Source organism: Vicugna pacos, chromosome 1 (assembly GCF_048564905.1).
Source record: "Vicugna pacos chromosome 1, VicPac4, whole genome shotgun sequence".
NCBI classification, from domain to species: Eukaryota; Metazoa; Chordata; class Mammalia; order Artiodactyla; family Camelidae; genus Vicugna; species Vicugna pacos.
The window spans coordinates 56482249-56503127 of NC_132987.1; the positions used below are offsets into that span (position 1 = coordinate 56482249).

A 20879-nucleotide genomic window follows, 5' to 3' on the forward strand; every position below is an offset into this window, starting at 1 on the left:
TGACTCTTTCCTAGTGGGAAAAGAACTCTCTCGTTTCAAAATAACCCTACTTTCCTGATCTGAGCCCTTCTTCTTGATTCTGCCTCTCATTTTCCTTGGTGACCTGGGACAACTCAGTTCCCCTCCTTGACTCTCAGTTTCCTCATTATAAATGAAGGGATTCCTCTACCACTGAATGATCTCCAATATGTCTTTTGTTTTTGAAATGCTCGGAGAGTGCAAGGATCTACAGTTACCTCCCAGATAGACGACGGGGTAGCACATGTTGGTGGAGCCCAAGTTTTTGCAGAACAGAATATTTCATAGTATTTTATTCATGCCTATGCTGTAACCCAGCAAGGAAAAAAAAAAAAAGATTACTTCGGTCACTAGGAAGTGGTACTATCTTTTAGCTTTTAATATTAGAGTATTGGTGTCCCTTTATGTGACTTTCCCTCTGCCCACCTCTAGCACGGTGCTATATATTATTTCCTTTTACCCGTTTAAGATTTAGCATTTTCCCTCCAGCTCATATGGATATGGATATGGATATGGATATGGATATGGATAAAGGAAGCAGTCTTTGGAAGAGAAGTTCTAATTCTCTTGCTGAATCATGAGTGAGGACATCAAAAATGGCCATGTCGCTCTCAGTCTTGTCTGTGTCAATTCTGTCGACCTGTGTTAGAATTACCCAGGGTGTTTGTTGTTTTCTTGGTTGCCATGTTTCTACACAGGTGAAATCATGTCATAAAATGTAGTACTGGTCACTACGGAAGTTTCCTTTGGTAGCTCAAGATTTATCATACAGGGTTAAATTCTCCTAAACATAAGGAGATAAGTCATAAAATTCCACTGAAAAAAAGGTAAGTGGGCTGAGATGCTGAGGTGGTTTGTGTGATGGTTAAGCTTGCACTTTCTAGAGCTGACGACTAGATTCAAACTCCAAGTTCTCAGCTGCTGGCAAGGTGATCTCTGTGCCTCCGTTTTCTCATTTGTAAAATCAGACTGTGCAATCGGATGGGGTTGCTGTGGTGATGAAGTGAGTTAACGTAACATTTTGAACATTGTCTGGCCCCTGCTAAACCCTCAGTCTACCTTAGTTTTCAGTCTCATAAACCAGAGCTCAATCAATAAATTAAACACCTGTGTGTTTCTACCTTTCAGAGTGTAGGGAAAGGGATAGTCCTTCAATAGAATCACTGTTGTTTGAATCAAGGTTGCTGCTCAGTTAGAAACATTAAATGCTTTTGGCCTTTAGAGTCAGTATCAGAGCACGCGCTTTCTTCCCCTCTGCCGCAGTGCCGATGAACAACACTGAGTCATTCATGTTCCCTCATCCACCTTCCTGCCACATTTGAAAGGCCTCCGTAGCTCAGATTTGACAGACTGCTTATGAGCATTTAGTACAGGTCATGAGCCCCTATTAAATATTAGCACATGCTACGTACCATCTCAGGTATGACTCACATGGCCCTGGAATGGAAGCACCCCCACTTCCCTGCCTGCCCCCGACCCCATTTACTGATGGAGACATTTATGCTAAGACAAGTTTTAAAAAACTTGTGAAATGTTATGCAAAACAAGTCATATAACTTGGCATTTGAACCAGCTTTTTTTCTGCTTCCGAAGCCCACACTTTCTCCATTACACCACAATCAGTGTTTCTGAAAGTAAATGGGACCACATTGGTCTCCAACCTCTGGTGTAATTAGCATCATGCTTTAATCAGTGAGGTTGACTGTCTTGATTAACCTTTATGACAGATCATGTAAGTTTCATATTTCTAAATGAATATATAGAGGCAGCTGGAAATTAGTGGAAAAACACTGAGCTTGGATCGGAAGACTCATGTTTTAACTCCTGGCTCTGCCGCTGCCTATGGGTGTGATTTCCACAAAGCTACCTAACATCGTCACTTAACAAATAACTAACTTGCTTTGTCTCTTTGTACAAAAAACACATTCCTGCTTTGGAAAGTATTCAGTGAAATGTAGCGTGAGTGTTGCACACACACTTGTGGCCTGTAGAGGAGCATGGAAATGTGAAGGCTTTTCTTCCTTTCCTTCAAGTCCTAAGCCACCCTGCCCTTATCCCACCAGCATGTTTTTGATAGGCTCCAGTCTACTGTCTAAATCTGTATCATCCATTGATGTGGATCATGTGATGTCTATCACAGTATGACAGATCTTTAAGGATAAGTAAATGTTCTTAATCAGCGCAGGCAGTAAATGACTGACATAGTCCATCTCTTTATTCATGAGGTCAGTCCTAGTGACCCCACTTTATGGTTTAGGCAACTAATATTTAGTAAAAGGAAGCATCTTTCCCTGAGTCACACAATTTGAATTAGTGGATGTAGGATTTAAACCCAAGCAGGTAGCCCCGAGAGCCTACGCTCTGAGCCATGTTGAACTGTCAACGATCAGTTTTCATGCTTTATTTCTCCCCCTACATGGGGAGAAATACCTTGATTTCTTCACTGGATTATAAGTTCCTTGAACTGGAATTTTAGTTCCAGTAATTGGGGTATTGAATATATCTCATTAACTTGTTGACTGCCATAATACCCAATTTCTAGTGCTTGTGGCTGATTTAACTTAGGTGTCACCAAGGCCGCAGTTTTCCACACTGTTCCAACACCCGGGAGCAAGGACTTTCGACGCCTTCCTCTTCTGTCTCCAGAGGCTTGTCTTCCCACCGTGTTGCGCTACTTTGATTTGATCTTCACAGGTCAAACAAAAAACCTTTTCTCCGTTATTCCCACGGAGACGCTGCCTGCCTCCCCACCGAGGAGCAGAAATCCAGTGTGATCAGCGCATCTGTCAGAGGGCGGACTTGTTTGCTGCGGGTGGCATTGTTACTGAACAAAACACATGCCCTTTCTTAGCATCCAAAGTGCCTTGGATCGCTGAGCAAGAACCTTTCTGACTCAAATGAAAACCACCTCATGTTAGGTGAAATATGGGGAGTTAACCATTTGTTTGCCGGCATGCATTTCCCACGAAAATCTCAAAAACAGAAATTTACCTCAGCCATGGAAAGTGATGTGCCAAGCGTCATATTTGCATATTAAAACCGAAAACTGATTTGCATGTTATTTCAGTGTCTTGTGTCACGTTCAGGCATCTGTCAAGCCCACTTAGATAGAAACAGCTTGTATAGTAGGAAAGTGTTTCTGTGCATATCAGACTGAAAAATCTAGGTGTCTGTATTTTTTTGGACAAATTGTCCCCACTTTAGGTTGTTCATTTTCTTCTGGCTTCGTATCTGAAAATACTAAAGAAAAGACTGAAATCCTATGTTTTATGTAGTTGTTATTTTCTAAGAGCCATTCATGTTTTATTATATTCTATTTAGACGATTTAAAAATTGAAGAGAAAAAAATGAACTTGCTTGTATGCCCATGGCCCTAACATGAACTCTTAACATTTTGGTATATTTCCTTCTAGTATCTGGCTTTTTATACCTCCACAGACATACACACCAGCTCTCTTAGATATGTACTTATATACTCTTGTAGTTATCGACTAGTATTATTTTAATGTCCTCCTGGGTTTTACATAATAACCAGAATTGTGAGATGATCAAAATATCTAACAATAAGGAATTGGTAAAACCTCATTTTGAACCCAGTGAATTAGAGCCATGGTGGGGGCTGGAGCCCTGGTAGAGAAATGTGAGGATGTCTGGTTGAGGATAGCTTTTCCACAGGACAAAGTATGGAAAGCAGTGCAGTGTGGTAACACCTTTCTTCCCAGTGTTGGAGCAGCTGTCCTTTTGCATCATTCCAGGCAACCGAACAAAGATGTCTTATCAGCGGAAGTCGCTGCCAAGTACTAGTAGGGCATAGCCAAGACCAAGACCTGGGTTTACTTTGAAAACACAGCCATGAACATTTCATCCCATTCATCAAACTTTTGTGTCTTGAGCCTTGTTGAGGTGAAGGCTGCCAATGGAAATAATGTCTTATCATCGTCTTGCCTTTGTTATATCAAATCCCTTGTGTGTAACACACATAAAGCCTAATTAATGGGGGAAAGAAATGCATGTAGGTTTTAGCTGTAGTGTGATGGAAACAGCTTCTTTTAGCCTTGTGTAGGAATCATGTAAGGTGGTGTATAGGACGGGAGCAAATTGATAGAGATCTTATCACCTGCCACAGAGGCCACTGGCTTTCTCCTTTCAGGAGGGTTTGCCTTCTTAAAGTGTGGAGACCACAGAGAATATGGGAATATGGAGAGGAGCAGCCGTGAACTGAGAACTTGGATGTAGGCTGGCGAGAGATCTTTGCTCTGGCTTCTCCCTGACCCTGAGGACCTGGGGCTCCTTCTTCTCACCTTCCCTACCTGCCTCCCAGGTGGGAGAGCACCTGCAGTTGTGCCGTTTTTTGCCTGGAGCTCATCTAGGCAGGAACGCATAAGGGAGGCTGCTTCGCTCTTAATAACCAAACATGAGCTCTGCTTCACCATTCGTCTTTGGCACCAAAGGCTACGGCGTAGAGAGTATAGCGATTTGAGGAGCCAGCAAAGCACATATTCCCCAAATGTCATGCATTTGAAGGTTTCTAGTTAAAAGAACTTAGAGTAATTACATCTCTTTTACAAAAATTGTAATTTTACAATTAATGTGAAATTCAAATAGATTAGACTGAAGTACCGGATCAGCAAATAGAAGAATGATGATTTACTGGAGAGACACTATCGCTCTGCAGACATGCCACTTCCAAGAAGAAAATCATCTTTGTTGGTGCTTTGTAAGGTGTCCTGCCTGGTGGTTGTAACTGTCATTTATTTGATGTTTGATATTTTAGAAAGATTCTTCCTATGAATTAGATATTATTATCTTCCAGTTATAGATGCGATAAACAGTAAAAGAGAATCAAGCCCTCAGGGAACTGAGATGGCACCTAGACATCAGGCTTAGGAGCAAGCATGGTCCAGGCCAGGGCACTCTTGAGGCTTCCCTGATGCTTGGGGACTGAGAGCGGTGGGTGCGGAGGGAGGCCACTTTCTCTCAGCTCAGCCCGCATCACTGTCACGCCCTGGTGTGCAGACACCACCTCCTCTTGGTGGGCACCCATACTTCCCTGGCTGCAGTGACGTCCTGCAGCTGCACCATGTCACAATTCAGAATCGTTAGTCCTTGGCTATGACTCCACATCTGGCCTGCGAAAAGTGATTTAGGGGCATCAGTGCATGGCATGAGAAAACAAATATGAAAAAGAAGTTGTGAAAAATCAAGCTTTTGAAAGTTGAAGACTAACTGGAATGGATTTCCAAGCTAGAATCAAATTTTAACGTCATATTTTCTGGGTGGTCTTCGTTGTGCCCATACCATTCATTCTCCAAGAAAAGGGACCTTAGCAGTAGAAGAACTAAGAGCATGGCTTTCTGCTCCCATGAACCTGGGAGAGGAATGTTCATTTGTGGGTTTCTGATTGTTAATAGGTGGTTCTCCTCCGCGCTTCCTTGTCTGTGACTCATTGCTTTACACGTGAAGTGGGCCAGGTGTCCAGCAAATCTTCTGCCCTTGGCCTGAGGTGGGGCTCCTTCCACTACCCAGTGAGACGTTATGCGTAGAAGGTGATAATTCAGTTAGAGTCAGAAAGTAGAAGCAGCCTCAGGAAGTTGCAGACTCCAAACTTGACACCGTTAAATAGGGGAAGAAAAAAAAGGACGAAAATATCAGAAATATATTTTTTCTGGCAGGCTTTCAGCTCCAAAATGGGGCTAATTCTACCTTTTGAAAGAAGATAATTTCAATGTTTCTTTTTTTTCAAGAACACATAATTGAAGTTATTTTCCCTCTGAGAGAAGGAACCTCTTGTACATCATCGCAAATGGACAAGAAAAATGAGCAGCTCTGGTACCCAGAGTGGTAGAGTATTCATTATCACGTAATCTCTCTGAATATCTTGGCTGCCTTCTCCTGGTGTTTCATCTGCCTGGGCGGTGCTTTTCTGGTAAGGTTCAGATTCGCACTAAGTTCAAGTTACCTGGCACTATGCAGCTAGGAAATCAACCGCGGATAAGGACTCCGGGAGGAAAATGAGCCACGCTGAGGTCAGGAGCAGAGTCACCCAGGAGGCTGATGTGATGACAGGTTGGGCAGCCATTTTGTGAAACGGAGCCTTAGCACACACCTTTCCGTAGTTAAACAGGTGGTGGCAAAGATTCCAGGTGGGGGGTGTTTTCCTGGGGGTCTTCGCTGTTAGCATCTTTCGTGCAGGCTGTTTACCACGCTGCCTTTTCTCTTCAGGAGGGACGGAATTCTCCTTTCTCCAGCCACAGAGGGGCAGTGGTCGGGAAGGGGGGTTAACCTTTGTGTGTTCTTGACTTCATGCCCCACATGTAGTGAAAGTTCAGCGGGCTGCAGAAAACCTGTGACCTGCCCGCTGCTTGCTCAGACTCGGAGTGCTGAATGAGGTTCTAGATTGTTTCAGGGGGTGCTGACAAGTGGTCTGAGTTCTCCTGTAAATGGAAATCTCTGTAGTAATGAGGTTTCCACTTACTCAGTGGGTGTCTGTTTCTGTAAACTACAAAGTATTCATAAATATGAATATCTGTGATTTCACTACAAATACCTGTAATGATATGTGTCTTGCCTATTATGGGCACAAAACTGTGACAGAGCAGAGTCAAAGGAGTCTTTGAAAACGCTATTTTGCACATAGAGATACCGAGGCTCAGGGAATAGAAATGATTTGATCACAATTACTGGACAAGTTAAAAGCAGAACTAGGATCGGAGAGATGAAGCGGCCTCTTGTAGGTGCCCAGGGGTTCGGATGTAGGAGTTCACACAGCACTTCCAACACATGACAGGTATTGTTTCTTGCGTCCTTCTTAACTGGGTGGAGTGCTCTCGCTCACCAAGCAGGTTCTGTCCGTGTGCATTTCATTTAAGGGGACCGTCCTCACTTTGGTGCAGTCTCGCCCATAACCTTGACCAGGGCCCTAGGCCCAAAGTTGGCCGCAGTACTCATATTAAGCCTCCCCTACGATGATAATCAGTTGGGTCCCTATCAAGAAAAGAACCATGGCAGAGAGAAGCTATTGTAGATACCAGGACATTTGTTTCCTGACACTTTCATGTCAGAGGGAGAAAAAAAAAAAAAAAATATATATATATATATATATATATATATATATATATATATTTCACATCTGAGGAAATATCTTCATTGTAGAGAAAGGAAAATATTTTTTAAAAAAGAATTTAAACCTCTGTCACATCACTATCACTTTCAACCATTAATCTCTGAGCATATTTCTTCCCAGGCTCCTTTCAGTAAGAGACAGGCCAGCTGGTCAGTGGATTGCTCGCCTCCACAGCGTAAGCTCCTTCCTTCTTGTGCCGCCTATGGCCGCATCTAACTCCAGGGGAGAATGGAAAATGTACTCTAGCTATGTGCTCAGAAGAGGGAAGAAACAAATTTTGGCGAGCAGTTAGCAGTCTCTGCCTCACTTAGTAAACATCAGTCCTTTTAAAGCATATTAGCCATTAAATTGCTCAGAAATACCATGACGTCTGGTTGCATTTTTTAAGGCATCGTTGGCTTTGGTGTTAAGATGTTTGCCAGCAGTCACATTTCAGAAGCATGACTTTAGTAAAGTCAGCCCACCATGTTTAAATCTCCTAATGATTCTCTGTTGCCTAAAACAGTCCTGACTTTGACCACAGCTCATTTTTCTAGCCTCATCCTAGCTCCATTCCTCCTCTGTTTCTTCACATATTTGCTAACCCACCTGTTCCTTTATACATAATGTTCTTGGAATGGCTTTTCTTTCTTTCTTTCTTCTTTTCTTTCTTCTTTTCTTTCTTTCTTTCTTTCTTTCTTTCTTTCTTTCTTTCTTTCTTTCTTTCTTTCTTTCTTTCTTTCTTTCTTTCTCTCTCTCTCTCTTTCTCTCTCTCTCTCTTTCTCTCTTTCTCTCTTTCTCTCTTTCCTTTCTTCTGGTGAAATCCAGTTTATCCTTTAGTATCACACTAAGTGGTCACCTCCTTTCTGTTCGTTTCTCCCATCACAGAACCCTGGATCACACCTGTGTTTTAGTATGTGCACTTTGTTGTAATTGTCTGTTTTCGTATCTCTTTCTTCCTAAGCTGAGTAGTCGGGAGCAGAAATCCTGAATAATTTGACGTTATAATGGTATTGCTTAGTGCTTGGCATTTCCTAAGGAAAGGTGTGTTAAGAGAATTTTGAAGGAGTTCTCTGAAATTTATTTCTCAATAACTGACCTTTGGGTCATATAATGTTTTTTGCCTTTAGTAGGGGTCAGGTATTTCAAAGAACACACATATTAGTGATGAATACTGATACTTATAAGAATGTCTTTTTCTTAGAAAAGGCTAGAGGCTATGTTTTTATTTGTTTTGCAGTGGTTTTGTTTCACTATTTAGCAGTAAGCCTCCACTCTGAGAAAAAAAAAATCTTTGCATAGATAATATGGTCAGTAGATTAAAATCCAAATTACTACAGAATAATAGAGCTAGTGGGCTTGGAGGCAATAGCATGGGAACCTGGAGAGGCATCGAAGTGGAGCAAAACACGCCCAACTCAGCACATCCGGTCTCATCTCAGTCAGGGCTCCGCCGTCCTTCAGGGCTGGGACTTCACACAGAGTGGCTCCTCATCTTCTCTGAGCCTCACTTTCCTCATCCATAAAATAAGAGTATATATTGTCCAGGGCTGTTGTATAAATATTCGTGATAACACATATATGAAAGCTGGCACCTTGAAAAGGGTCATACGGATACAAGGAATTATTATTTTGTCACAATGAATACATTGCTGCTTCTATTCACATTTCTACCTTTGAAGAAATAAAAAGAAAAAAACAAAGTAACATACAGCATCCCATGCCAACCCTCTCCCACCCCCACTAACAAATTTTCAGTCGTGTTCTATTGCCCAGACACAATTTTAGAAGCTGCTTATTAAACAATGAATTGGACACACTTACTAATTTTTCTTAGGATGTATTGAGTCTTAAGAACTCCTGGGAGAGAGAATTGAAAGAGATCTCATCATCCCAGTGAGAAAAGTATTAAACTACTGTTTACGAGCTTGAACCCGGAAGAAAGTCCTGGGTTATATCTTCCCAGGTGAGAGAGACAACTGGAAAGAGCCTATTTTTCACCGCTGTCGATTCCACACGTGTTAAGTATTACGCACCAGAAGTGGGAGGTGGGGAGACTTCTCTAGCCAAATAAGGCCCAGAAACACTGGAAGAGGTGATCTCTTGGGGTCTTTATTCATAAGAAATAGTAGGAATCCAAGATCAGTGTTATGTGAGATTAGAATCTAAAAGAAAAGAGCCTTTCCAAATGTGTTATTTCAGAAAGTATCACAAGCAAATGGGAGGGAGTATTTGTAGAATAAAAGGAATGATATACAAATTTTTTTCTTAAAATCTGTGGAATACTGACAAGGTAAGTGCTTTGAAATTAGACCTCTGCTTGAAATGTAGGTGCTCAGGGTAGAATCTGAATTACTGTCTTTTAGATTTACAGAGGACAGACTTGGCTTTCTTGCTGCCTATGTTTATGCCTAAAAGGGAAGCAAGCAGGTATTAGGGCCAAACAGTGATAAATTTGTGTCCATTCCCTGAGGATTCACCCTAACCCTGGAAGCAGGAGTTGTCAGATTTTCTTTACTAGTTAATTTAAATTAAAACAGCTAATACTATAAATATTTCAGACTTTTCTAACACTTAGTCTATGGAAAGCAATGCTTGGTTGGAAAAAAATGCATGGAATTTGGAATCAGATGACAACAAATACGGGGCTCACGATCTTTCTTAATTGCAAACGTGCAAAAAAGGATGTAAATGCTTTTCCCATCTCATCTTCAGTGTTGTCACCTGAACTAAAATAGTCCCCTCCCTCAGAGGCAGGTTGGGAGATCCAGAGACCCTTTGTTACCATGGCTTTAAAGTAGTTAAGCTGTATATGGTGTGAAATGCAAACTATCTCATTGTATTCTCACAAAGACTATGGGGTAGCATTGGCAAGCCCGCTTTACAGGAAGGAATCTGAAGCTCTGAAAGGTTCACAAACTCACCTAAGCTAAATCTGTCTCCAACCACAATGCCACTATCACAATGCATATCCACAAATAATTTTATGTTCTTATTTGAGTATTTCTGTAACATTTTCCTGAAAGTGGATAGCATATAAGAGCAATCTGAAGTTTAATAATACTAGGAATCACCCCTCCAATGTCCATATCTGCATACACTCCCACCAATAGAGTGTGCTTTTTATAATTAATCACTTGTGTACATTTCTCACCCCTACTAGACTCTAGGCCTTTCAAAGGCAAAGACTGTCTCTAATACATCTTTGTATTCTTCCCTGATGCTTGCAGAAGGTACACAAAATAGACGCTGTAAGAACGTGCAGATAAACAAGTAAACAAAAGAAATATGAATGATTTGAGAACATTTTTAACCCTCACACTAACTCTATAGGGCAGGCATTATTTGCAGTTTAGAGGAGTTTAACATTTAATGTTTATAAAATACATAAGTGACTCTAGGATGGGCTCTTATCCTGGCTTTATCATAATTAGCCCTGCCCTGATTTTTTTGGGTGTCAATTTCTTTATCCCGCAATGAAGTAGATTGAGGTAATGATTCTTCAGATGCCAGCATGCAGCTCTATTTTTTATGTCTCCTGCATCTTTTTTTTTTAATAAATATGCAACTGGCTCATAGTCACTGCTTAGCAGTGTTGAATGAAATAGAGTCCCGTTCTTTGTAAACATGGATTTCTAAAGCCCAATAGATGGCTCATTTGGATAAAGCAAGTGAATAAGGCGGTGCCTCCAAGGTCAGACACTGAGCAGCTGATAAAACCAATTTTAATCCCAGGCCTCCTAACAGCCACGTCCAGCGCTTGCCCCTCTACCGTGCAAACATGCTTGATTGCCTTGGTTGATGTCTAGCTTGCACTTAAAGGACTCTTGTTTTCTGCCTTTCAGGGTGGACAGACAGGGTCCCTGGGGCCTCCGGCGGCACCCCCCTCATTCCGCCCTGAAGATGAGCTTGAGCACCTGACCAAGAAGATGCTGTACGACATGGAAAATCCACCCGCCGATGAATACTTTGGTGAGTGGGGTCTGGAGCCGACTTTCCGAGTAAAGGTGCTGTTGTATTTTCCGTAATCAGTCACTAGGAGGGTTATCAGCTCCACTGGTAAAGGACCGGAGTCTGGACGCGCTGGAGGTGGCCCGCATGCGCTCACACCTGAGTGTTCCGGCCGTGGCTCTGAGAGACTGCCATAAATGTGTCTGCATGGCTTGTACTGAAATGGTAGGGCGATGTCGAGTTTCTTAAGATACAAATTTGACTTAAAAAATTAACTTTTGACAATTTACTAGCTTCTCACTGAGCAGGAAAATGGTTTCTGTGTGGGCTCAGGTCTCTCACTGATCTAAATATTTATTTACAAAATGTGGAATTGGGTACTATCTAAACTCTGTTCTCAATCCATTCCCAATTCAAGTTCAGGGAAAAATGTTCCTTTTGTATCTTTTTTTTTCAAATTCTCCCCTCTTCAAACCTGTGAATAATTATCAGTGGTTAATCCATCCAGTCCATTTCTGTAATGTGAGTTTATGAATTATATGCCAGTTATGAGGTGTGAAAGATATATAACCTGTCCTCAGGGAGGCTGTAATTATTCAGAAAAGATAAGAAGAATATAAGAAAGATAAGAAAAACACACAAACACATGATCTAGGTGGAAAGTTATAAGAGGCATAAGAGAGGCTTAGGTCAAGTGTTTAAAACTGTAAAAGCTCCATTCATCAAGAGCATCAGGATGCTTTGGAGAAGAATTAGTGGTTCTTGAACCTGGACCCTTTAAAGCAGTGCCTTTCGAATGTTCTGTTTCCTCCCTAAGCTGTTGAAGACCAGTATTTCCACAGAGTACAATTATAGTTAGTTACTAAGAAAATGAAATAAAAAATACAAAATGGAAGGCTGAGTTTTATCCTGACTAGATTTAACAGGAATAAATTACTCAATCAGATTACTATGCTATTTTTTAAACACTGTCTGTTTCTGTATTTGTCTCGTCAGAGTGTGAAGTTGTTCTTAGATAAGCATCTGTGGACCGCATTCCGAGCAGCACTGCTTTAAGGACGTGGAGAGAAAGGATATTACATTTGGGAAGCAGTGGGAGCAAAGGCACAGAGGTGGAAAAATTGCACAGAACTTTAACTTTTTCTAATATTTCCTATTTTCATGTTTTCCCACTGCTTCCCATTTGGGGATATGACGGATAATGATGGGTAAACTGATGGTGCTAGTCCAAGGCCACACCGTAAATGGACTGGGTTAAAATATGAAAGCCATGACATTTATTTGTATGCAGAAGACAGGGTAGCTTAGCTGAAAGAACACAAGAGTGGGGATAAAGAATCCTGGTTCTAGTTCCTTTTCTGCCTTTCACCAGCTAAGCAATATTGGCGCATTCTTTATCTGCCTCAGCCCCATTTCCCATCTTGGTAAATCAAAGATGAAGAGCAAGTATTCTCTAGTCTGTCTAGTGTGTCTGGAAGCAACATTAATCCGGAGGGTATGACAAAAGCTAAATGTGAGCAAAAATGCATGGAGAATAGTAAGAAAAAAAGTATCTAATTATATTAAAATATACGAAAAGTATATCATTGGCTTGTCATTGACATGAAGATGGGCATATATTGGAGCCTAAGATAACTTTTTAAAAAAGTATATTAAAATTGAATAAGGTTTCTGTATTAAGGTGTATTAAAAACAAAAAGCTAACATACCAAACATATATGCTTCAATTATCATAGCCACAAAGTAGATAGCAATAAAAAGCATCGAATGTAGATAGTAATTGTGTTAATGAACATTATTAAGCATTCTGGGAAACAGATATAATTAAGTATTATCTTTGCCTTCAAACACAGTCCTAGCTCTACAACTCACTAGCTTAGACAACTTAAATTGCTTACTCTCTCTATATTTTTGTTTTGTTTTATCTATAATATGGAAATAATGGCTAGTTTATACTGTTGCTGTGAGCATTGAATGAAATATTTATGGAAAGCACTTAACTAAGTTCTTGGCATGTAGAATATGCTCAGTAACCTAAGGTATCCCATGCTTTACTTAAGAAGACAAGATATGCCCATTAAAAACCCATTAATAATACTTGATTTAAACTTAAGTTCTCAGCAAAAATAGAACATATGTCACCAGTTGGTAAATAATCATTGCCAAATGAGTATTACAAACCATGAGAGAGAATGTGGAATAATGATTAACTTTCATTGAGTGATTACAATATGGCGGCACAATTATACAGTGTGTACTTTATAGGAATTAACTCATTTCATCCTTCCAGAAAAGACTGTAACCCTGTAAAGTAAGTGCTATTATTATTTCCAGGTTAGGAAATCAAGGCACAGAAACGTTAAGTAATCTGACCAGTATTAACAGCTAATAAATTGAAGGACTGGATTAGAATCCAAACTCTAGGTCTACACATTTTTTTTTCCATCTGAAAGCTTTTTCCACGGCTTTATTGAGGCACACAAAGAGCTACATATAATTAATGCAAACAATTTGGTGGGTTTGGATGTATGTATATACTTATATTGCCATCATCACAATCCAGGTAATAAACATATCCATCACTTCCAAAGTTTAGTCTGGGTATTTAGAAAAGGTTTTATGGAGGAAATAGAAAATAAGAGAAGGGTGTTCTCTTCTAAGTGGATAGAATGAACAAAATATGAGTTAAGGCCAGGATTATTTAAGGAAAATCACTTTATATGGACAACATTCGCCAAGGACCTACTATGTGCAGGCTACTCTGCTAGGTAGGTGTTGGAGGCACGTGGGGATAGGTAGACCTGGGTTGTACCTTTAAAGGTTCTTATAGTCTGATAGAGGATAGGTGCAGTGTGATTGCATCTAATCACAACACAAGACAGAAAGTGGCAAGTAACTTAATCTCTGTCCAGCCAAAGTCTTTTGAGAATTCAGAAAAAGGAGAGAGGACATTCCGAGACAGGAATGGAGAAGTGGTTATGGAGTGGATAGTCTTTGAGTTGTTTTTAAAATTATGGTAATAGAGATTCGGAAGCGGGATGAGAGTAGCGAAGTGATGTCATTTCTGATGAGTAGAATTTTAACATAATAGGGAATAAATTCATTGGAGTGAAGCACCCATGTGGGAGGAACAAATAAATACTGGGAGACAAAGTTGGAGAGATAGGTTAGGGCCAGTGTGGAGAAGTCTTTTAAGGCCTAAAGACTAAGGACTTTATCTTGTATAATGAGCCCTACATGTTGAGATCAAAGGTTATGGGACGGTTGCAGGAAATGTGGTTAAGAATGTGGGCTCCAGAGCCAGAATGCCTTAGTTCGAATGCCAGCTCTGACTCTTACGGGCTAGGTAAAAGCAGGAAGCAAAAGGATGAGTTAACAGAACTATCATTTGCTATTTCACTCTTTAAACATTAAACATTTCCTGAGCATGCCTGCCACTGTGCTGGGTGCAGGGAACGCCCAGATACAGAACCTGTGTCCTGAGGAATTCACAAGTTCCTGGGAAGGACAGGAGAGAGGCAGGCATGGAAGGGATGTCAGTGCAGCAAGGGATGCAGAGCAGTTTTGGGTCTGCCTGAGACACTCGGTGAGCAGAGAAGACAGAGTTAAATCTGCCTGAAGAAGAGGGAAGGAAGGTATATATATCAGTGTGTTCGCCATAGGAGGGCCTGACCCCGGAGAGATGAATGAGTTCTCCCTTGTTCTCCATCAGAATTTTACCTTCGTTCTTACTCTAGGCTAGAAGTAGCATAGCTACTCGCCACCCTAAAAGAACTTCTCGCTCTTGCATTAACGTCCCCAGCCCCACCTCAACCCCATTGCTACTTACTTTTTCTGTCACTTTGCCTATTTAATGCTGGAATGTTCATTATTTTTTAAAATAATACTGGAATTTTCATTGATACTCTAGCTGATTTGCTGAAGGTCACTAAATGCTTTCATGTCAAAGATCTCCTACTAGACTATGAGCTGCACCAGTCAGTACGAAGGAATAAAATGTAGATGAATGGTGTCAAAGGAGTAGACTCCTTTGTGGTCATGTTTTTTTGTTATTTTTCTTTGTTTTCATGCAGCCCCTATTTTCTTTTTTTCTTAAGTGGAATAATTCATGAATATATTTGTTTGTTGTTTTGTTTTGTTTTTCATTATAGAGTTTCCCATCACTCTTAGCAGTTTTTCTCTGTAATCAAAGAATAATAATTATGGTTCTTCCAAGTATGAGGAGGGTATCGAAAAATCACATCACAGGTGACTCAAGTACAAAAGTGTAAAGATACCGTCACAAAGAGAGAGTCTGGTGGAAACTTTCTTAATCCAAGTGATGAAGCTTAGCATCGCCAATAATGGGACGAACTGACAGGTGCCAGCTGAAGTGATGCAGTAGAAAGTACACAGCATCACCTATGTGATAGTCTCACTGAAATATTTAACCTGAATCCAACCATGAGGAAGTAGACAAATCCAGATGAGGTGCCATTCTTCAAGACATCTGTCCTGAATTCTTCAGAAATGTCAATGTTAGATAAGACTATTCAAGATTAAAGGAGATAAAAATGACATGCCATTCAAATGCAAGAAATGCATCTTGATTGGATCAAAAAGACTAAAGAATTTAGGGCAAGGTTAGAGAAATTTAAATGTGAATGAAATATTAGATAATACATCAATGTTAATTTTATGGGTATGCTAATGGCACTGTGGTTATATGGGACAGTATCCTTGTTTTGAAAAACAGAATGTTGAAGTATTTAGGGTGAAGTGTCATTATGTCAGCAACTTACTTTGAAACAGGAAAGGGAAAGCGATAGATGACAGATGGATATAGAGATACTGTGGGGAGGGCAGAATCGCTTCAGATCAGAACAGCAAGAGATGCTATAACTGCACAGCTACACAGGATATCCTTTCCCCACAAAGTACTGAATCCTGCCACAAATGAATTATCTTAAGACTCCCTTCTTGGATGGGAGGAGTAGAGAGTCATTCCTGTGTCTTCCTGTTTTGATGTCTACAGTGGACCTTTAAATTTTTCCTTTCTCACGTATCTGGTCCCTTGTTTTCTACTGGACACATACACTTTCTGTTGTTGGTGCAATGATAACCATTGTGGTGGTGATGACAGAAGCTGATATTTACCTAAAGCTCTACAAGTTTAAAAAGTTTACTCACAGCTGTGGTCTGACTGATGGGTCTGGCAACGATGTCTTCATTTTTCAGTTGAGGAAATGGAGATTCTGAGAGGCTCAGTTGTTCAAGGTCACATAACTAGTAAGTTTCAGGGTTTGGACTTATTCTTCTGATTTCAAGTCCATTTTGATTCATTACCATTACAGAAAGGCATATGCTGTTTCTAGGGTTGGCTGTTCCTGCCTCATGTCGTCCTTTTCCTTCTGAAGTCATGGCCTTCAGGTAAGAGACCACCCATTCCCAGGGCCTTAGGTTTGGGAGCCTGGACTTCAACATCACCAGCAACGTAGTTTAACTGTCTTTAACTCCTGAATTAACTGATGTGACACTAAGCATAGGCTTTTTGCCATGGCTCAGATGCGTACTGTAGGGAGACGGCACACCTAATACCTCTTTATCAACCGTGTTAGCTGACTGTGGCCCTTCTGTTGACCTTGACCGAAGGCAGGTCACTACAGCGACAGTTCATCTTGTTTTCTCAAGTCATCTCCTGGTAAAATATTACAAACTGGAACCTTCAACTGAGCCTCAGCTGACTTTTTTTTTAATGATTTCTTCTGAAAAGTTGCTAGTTTTAGTGTTTCCAGGTCCTTCCTTTTCCATCTTTCATCAAAAACTATAACTGTTGCATTGCAGTATTAGGCAAATGGTAAATTTACAAAGGATGAATCATAATAGAGCAGTATGGTAAGTCCAGATTTTGAAAGGAAGATAGCCTCTCTTCTGTGAATGTTTTCCATCTACTTGGACTTAAATTTTGGCTATAGCAGATTCCCAAGTATCTTTCTGTTGGCAATAGTGTACTTGAATGGGCCTCAACTATGCTGCAGGGAAGAGAGAGGAAATATAGAAGACAGTTGAAGATAGGAGAAATTCTCATCTAATTCAGTTAATCAGGCAGCAGATCTTCAGCCCAGATCATTTGCAACAAATGCCTTGGTTCAAGTGCTAGCTAGCATCTTGGAGCAACCTGTTTCCCTGGGCAACTAGAAAACTATGTTTATCCTAGAGGAGACTCCCCGTTCCAGAGACAGATACATAGAAAGAACAAGGGATGATGAACTATAAATTATTATAATTTATGGCAAAGTTTAGAACCTAAGATTGGAGAGGTAGAAATTTTAAATTAGTCTGTTAAAATTAATGGAGAAGAAAGGTGTCACTGTAGAAAACTGGGGAGCTGACAGGGCTAATGGCCAGCACTGGGGCTTATATTTTTCAAATAGTTTTGTGGGGGAAATATAAAAACAAAAGTTGAGTTTGTCTCTAGATATCCTTGAGCCATCTCTGAATTTATCCAGGGGTTCTCCATGTTGCTTGGTATACCCAGAGCCTCCAAGTCTTGTGCTTTCATTCATTTTGAAAGAGAGAGCATGCTTCTGTAGGTGAGTGGTTCCACATGTCTTAGTCTGTGACCGTGGCGTGGTTCTCTCCAAAATAATGGTGTTCTGGCTGTGAGACCCTAAGGCAGAAGACAACAGTCTTGGAATACAGCATCACTGGAAATGAATAATGTAATATATATGAGGGTGGACTGAAAATATCTACCAGCTTATTTTTAAGCATGAAGCTGTAATTATCTTGGCAATGTTTATATGGTGTTGTCTTATTCGTTCTTAAAAAATGAAGTGTGTGAGTCTTAAAATTGTTTAGTGAGCTATTTGAAGAATCCCTGTGTCTTTAGAACAGCACTAGGTAATTGTCTTCACAGAACTTGGTATTTATCTAAAAAAATTTTTTTTGATTTATCTCTTGAGTATTGTTAGTGAGGCATATTGAGAATCTTTGCGCAAAGCCAGAAGTTTGTTCTAGGGGAAATAGAAAGATAAGAGGCAGCGAGGACCTGGCGTGTGTTAAGCCTTAAGAGAAGAAAGGCATGGATGGGTGTGTGCTGTGATTATTTTACTAATAAAACCACATCACCATACTTAGTAGTATGTATATTCTTGATTGAGAACAAAATGGAGGTCCAGTGAATGTTCCTGAGTAAAGGCAGAATTCCCCAAACAATGGGGAAGATAATCTATTTCTCTTCTATACTAGTAAGACCAAAGGATAAGTGAGCATTTCTGCAGGACTTGGACTAAGATGTTTAGAAAACTGGAAACCACTATTTAAGGTACAGTTGGAGGTGTGGAGGAAAGAAAACCTGGAGCCCTGAATGCTGCTGGTGAACTGCCATGTTGAAAAAGAATTAAACTTGATTTGTATTATTCCAAACTTGGCAACAAAGGCAAGTGAGGGAAAGCTGGCAGATTTTCATTTGGTATAATGAACTAACTTTTTTAACAGACAGAAGAAATTTCTTGGAAGAGTCTAGGCCAAAACCCAACAACCCCTTCCTTGTTGGGGAAGCGATAATAGATTTTCAAGCATCCGATGGGCTATGAGATTAGATTTTGAAAGTGCTGTCCAACTCTGCTACTCAATGTCTTAAGCATCAAAACTTGCCTGGGTATCAGGCTTTTGCATCTAATTTCTAGTGATAACCTCAGCTTATTATTACTACAAGATTATAGACATTTATATAATGCTTTGCAAAGCACTTTTGTACCTGTTATATCATTTAAGCTAGACAGCAGCCCTGCAAAGCAGACAGTAGGTTTATTTCCATTTGGCATATGAGGAAACAGAGGACCTGAATGATTAAGGGGCTCCCCACTCCTCAGAGCCCTCTACCACCCCTACTAGCCGTAGATCCCATAAGCAGTGGAAGTGCACAGGGGCCCAGGCCTACTGGCTCCAGACTCTGTTCTCCTTCCAGCCCATCACACTCTCTGAGCACCATGTTACTGGATTGGTCATAGACTATGAGATAAATCAGTGAACATAGTCTATGTTTTAGCGTCTTCGTTGGTACAAGGAACAATATGAACACTTTGAAAAGTTTTTAGAGGGTCTCAACTGGCAGATGCTAAGTTATTTGCATTTCATGGTTTTTATAATTTTGTGTCAAGAAAATGTTTTCCTAAGTCCTCCTGTCAATTACAGACTACGAAGTGATTCCAATTGGGAGCTGCCTTTAGTACAGATAGAACCTAAGGCCTTAAGGATCTTATTTTCACAGAAAAATGACCTAATTAATTAAAAACCCCAAAACCACAATGGAAGAATAAGTAGAAAATAAGTGGTGTAGAGAAAAGGTGGTATTGATTTGGAAAAAAAATGGATTTCTTGGTTTTGCTTCTCTCCAGCTTTTTGTTTAAGGTATCTATGGGTCGTGGGAATAGAATGTTTTCTAGTTAATGAGACGTGTTAGATATATTTCCTTTTGTGGTAGTGATTTCTGGTAAAATGTTTGCCCCAGGCAATATATGATTACAGCACTAAATAAATTATCATCCTAAGCATCTTGTGTGTTCTATCTTAGTATACATTAATTTTTAATTAATTTGGCTGCATAGTGTGTTTTTGAGCATTGATTTGGAAACCTCAGCTTATAGTATCATAAAAAATAATTTAATCTTAGATACTATCTAGGACAACCTTTCATTTTCCAGAAAACTAAAGCCCAAATGACTCGTTCAAAGTCATACAGCTGAAGAGTGTTTTGAACTCTATGGCCAAAATCTCCTTTCTGAACAAAGAATAGAAATGAGTTGTTAGCAGGAAGAGGATTGTCAGGGCTGTTCACAAAGTTGAGGAAGTAGGTTGGGCCTGCTATTTCTGTGAGCCCAGACCTGGTTACTTTACACCTTATTCAAACTTGGGTTCAGAACACATTGCCTTTAAAATGATAAAAATGAAATAAACATCTTATAATGGCCTATGTACTTGTAACAGTCCTATCCCAATCTCCTTGATTTTCAAATATAAATGAACAGAAGAGATTGTCATTACCTTTTTATTTTCTCACACTCATCAAATTACTTACTTGCAGTATTGATGGTCTGCCTCACTAGAATGTAAGTCTGATGGAAGGCAGTTTTTGTTTCGTACACCACCATGTCCCCATCTTTGGTCCTAGAAAAATGCCTGGCATATAGAAGATATTTAATATTTCATTAATTAACCTATGAATAAGAATTGTGACCAGACATTCCATATCCACTGTGGCAGCACATGGTATATAGTAAACTACAGAGGGAAAACACTTCATGTACTTGGCAATATTTATTTAACACCTTATGGAATCATAAAATATTAGAGCTAGAAGGAATTTAGAGACTATCTAGGAAAATCCTCTCATTTTTAGGGATTGTGAAAATAAGGGGGTTTTCTAGGTTCACAAACTACTTAGTGACAGAGCCATGGATTGTAACTCAGACTTTCTCATTCCTTTCTGAAATCACTTAAAGGCACTAGAGAGTGGCTAAAGTACAGTAACACATGGTTGCTACATTCGTTGAACTTCAGTCACAATTAAATTGATATCCTTGAACTTGAGCTCTTTTGCGTGTATTTTCTGTGAAGATTAAAGATTGAAATTGGTCTGTGGATAGGTTACACAGTCTGGATTTTCTTTTTTAAGTTCTAGATCACATTTTTCCCGCTACAGGGTTTCCTTTGTGGTCTTTAGTTCCTAAGACAATCTCTTAACCTTCTCAATTTTCTTCTAATCTAATTGGGTCAGATGGGTAGGGCATCACATTGAGAAAAACATACTTTCCCCATGTTTACA

General features: G+C 40.1%; 1 protein-coding gene across 7 annotated transcripts in view; it reads left to right on the top strand.

Moving 5' to 3' along the window:
- The window catches only part of LPP (LIM domain containing preferred translocation partner in lipoma), a 629315-nt gene that overhangs the window by 456561 nt on the left and 151875 nt on the right, over nucleotides 1–20879 (top strand). For all 7 annotated transcript variants that reach the window (XM_072962654.1, XM_072962664.1, XM_072962661.1 and 4 more), the window contains one exon: nucleotides 10966–11092. In XM_072962654.1, coding sequence (XP_072818755.1) covers nucleotides 10966–11092 — 127 coding nt within the window. The remainder of the gene's footprint in view (nucleotides 1–10965; nucleotides 11093–20879) is intronic.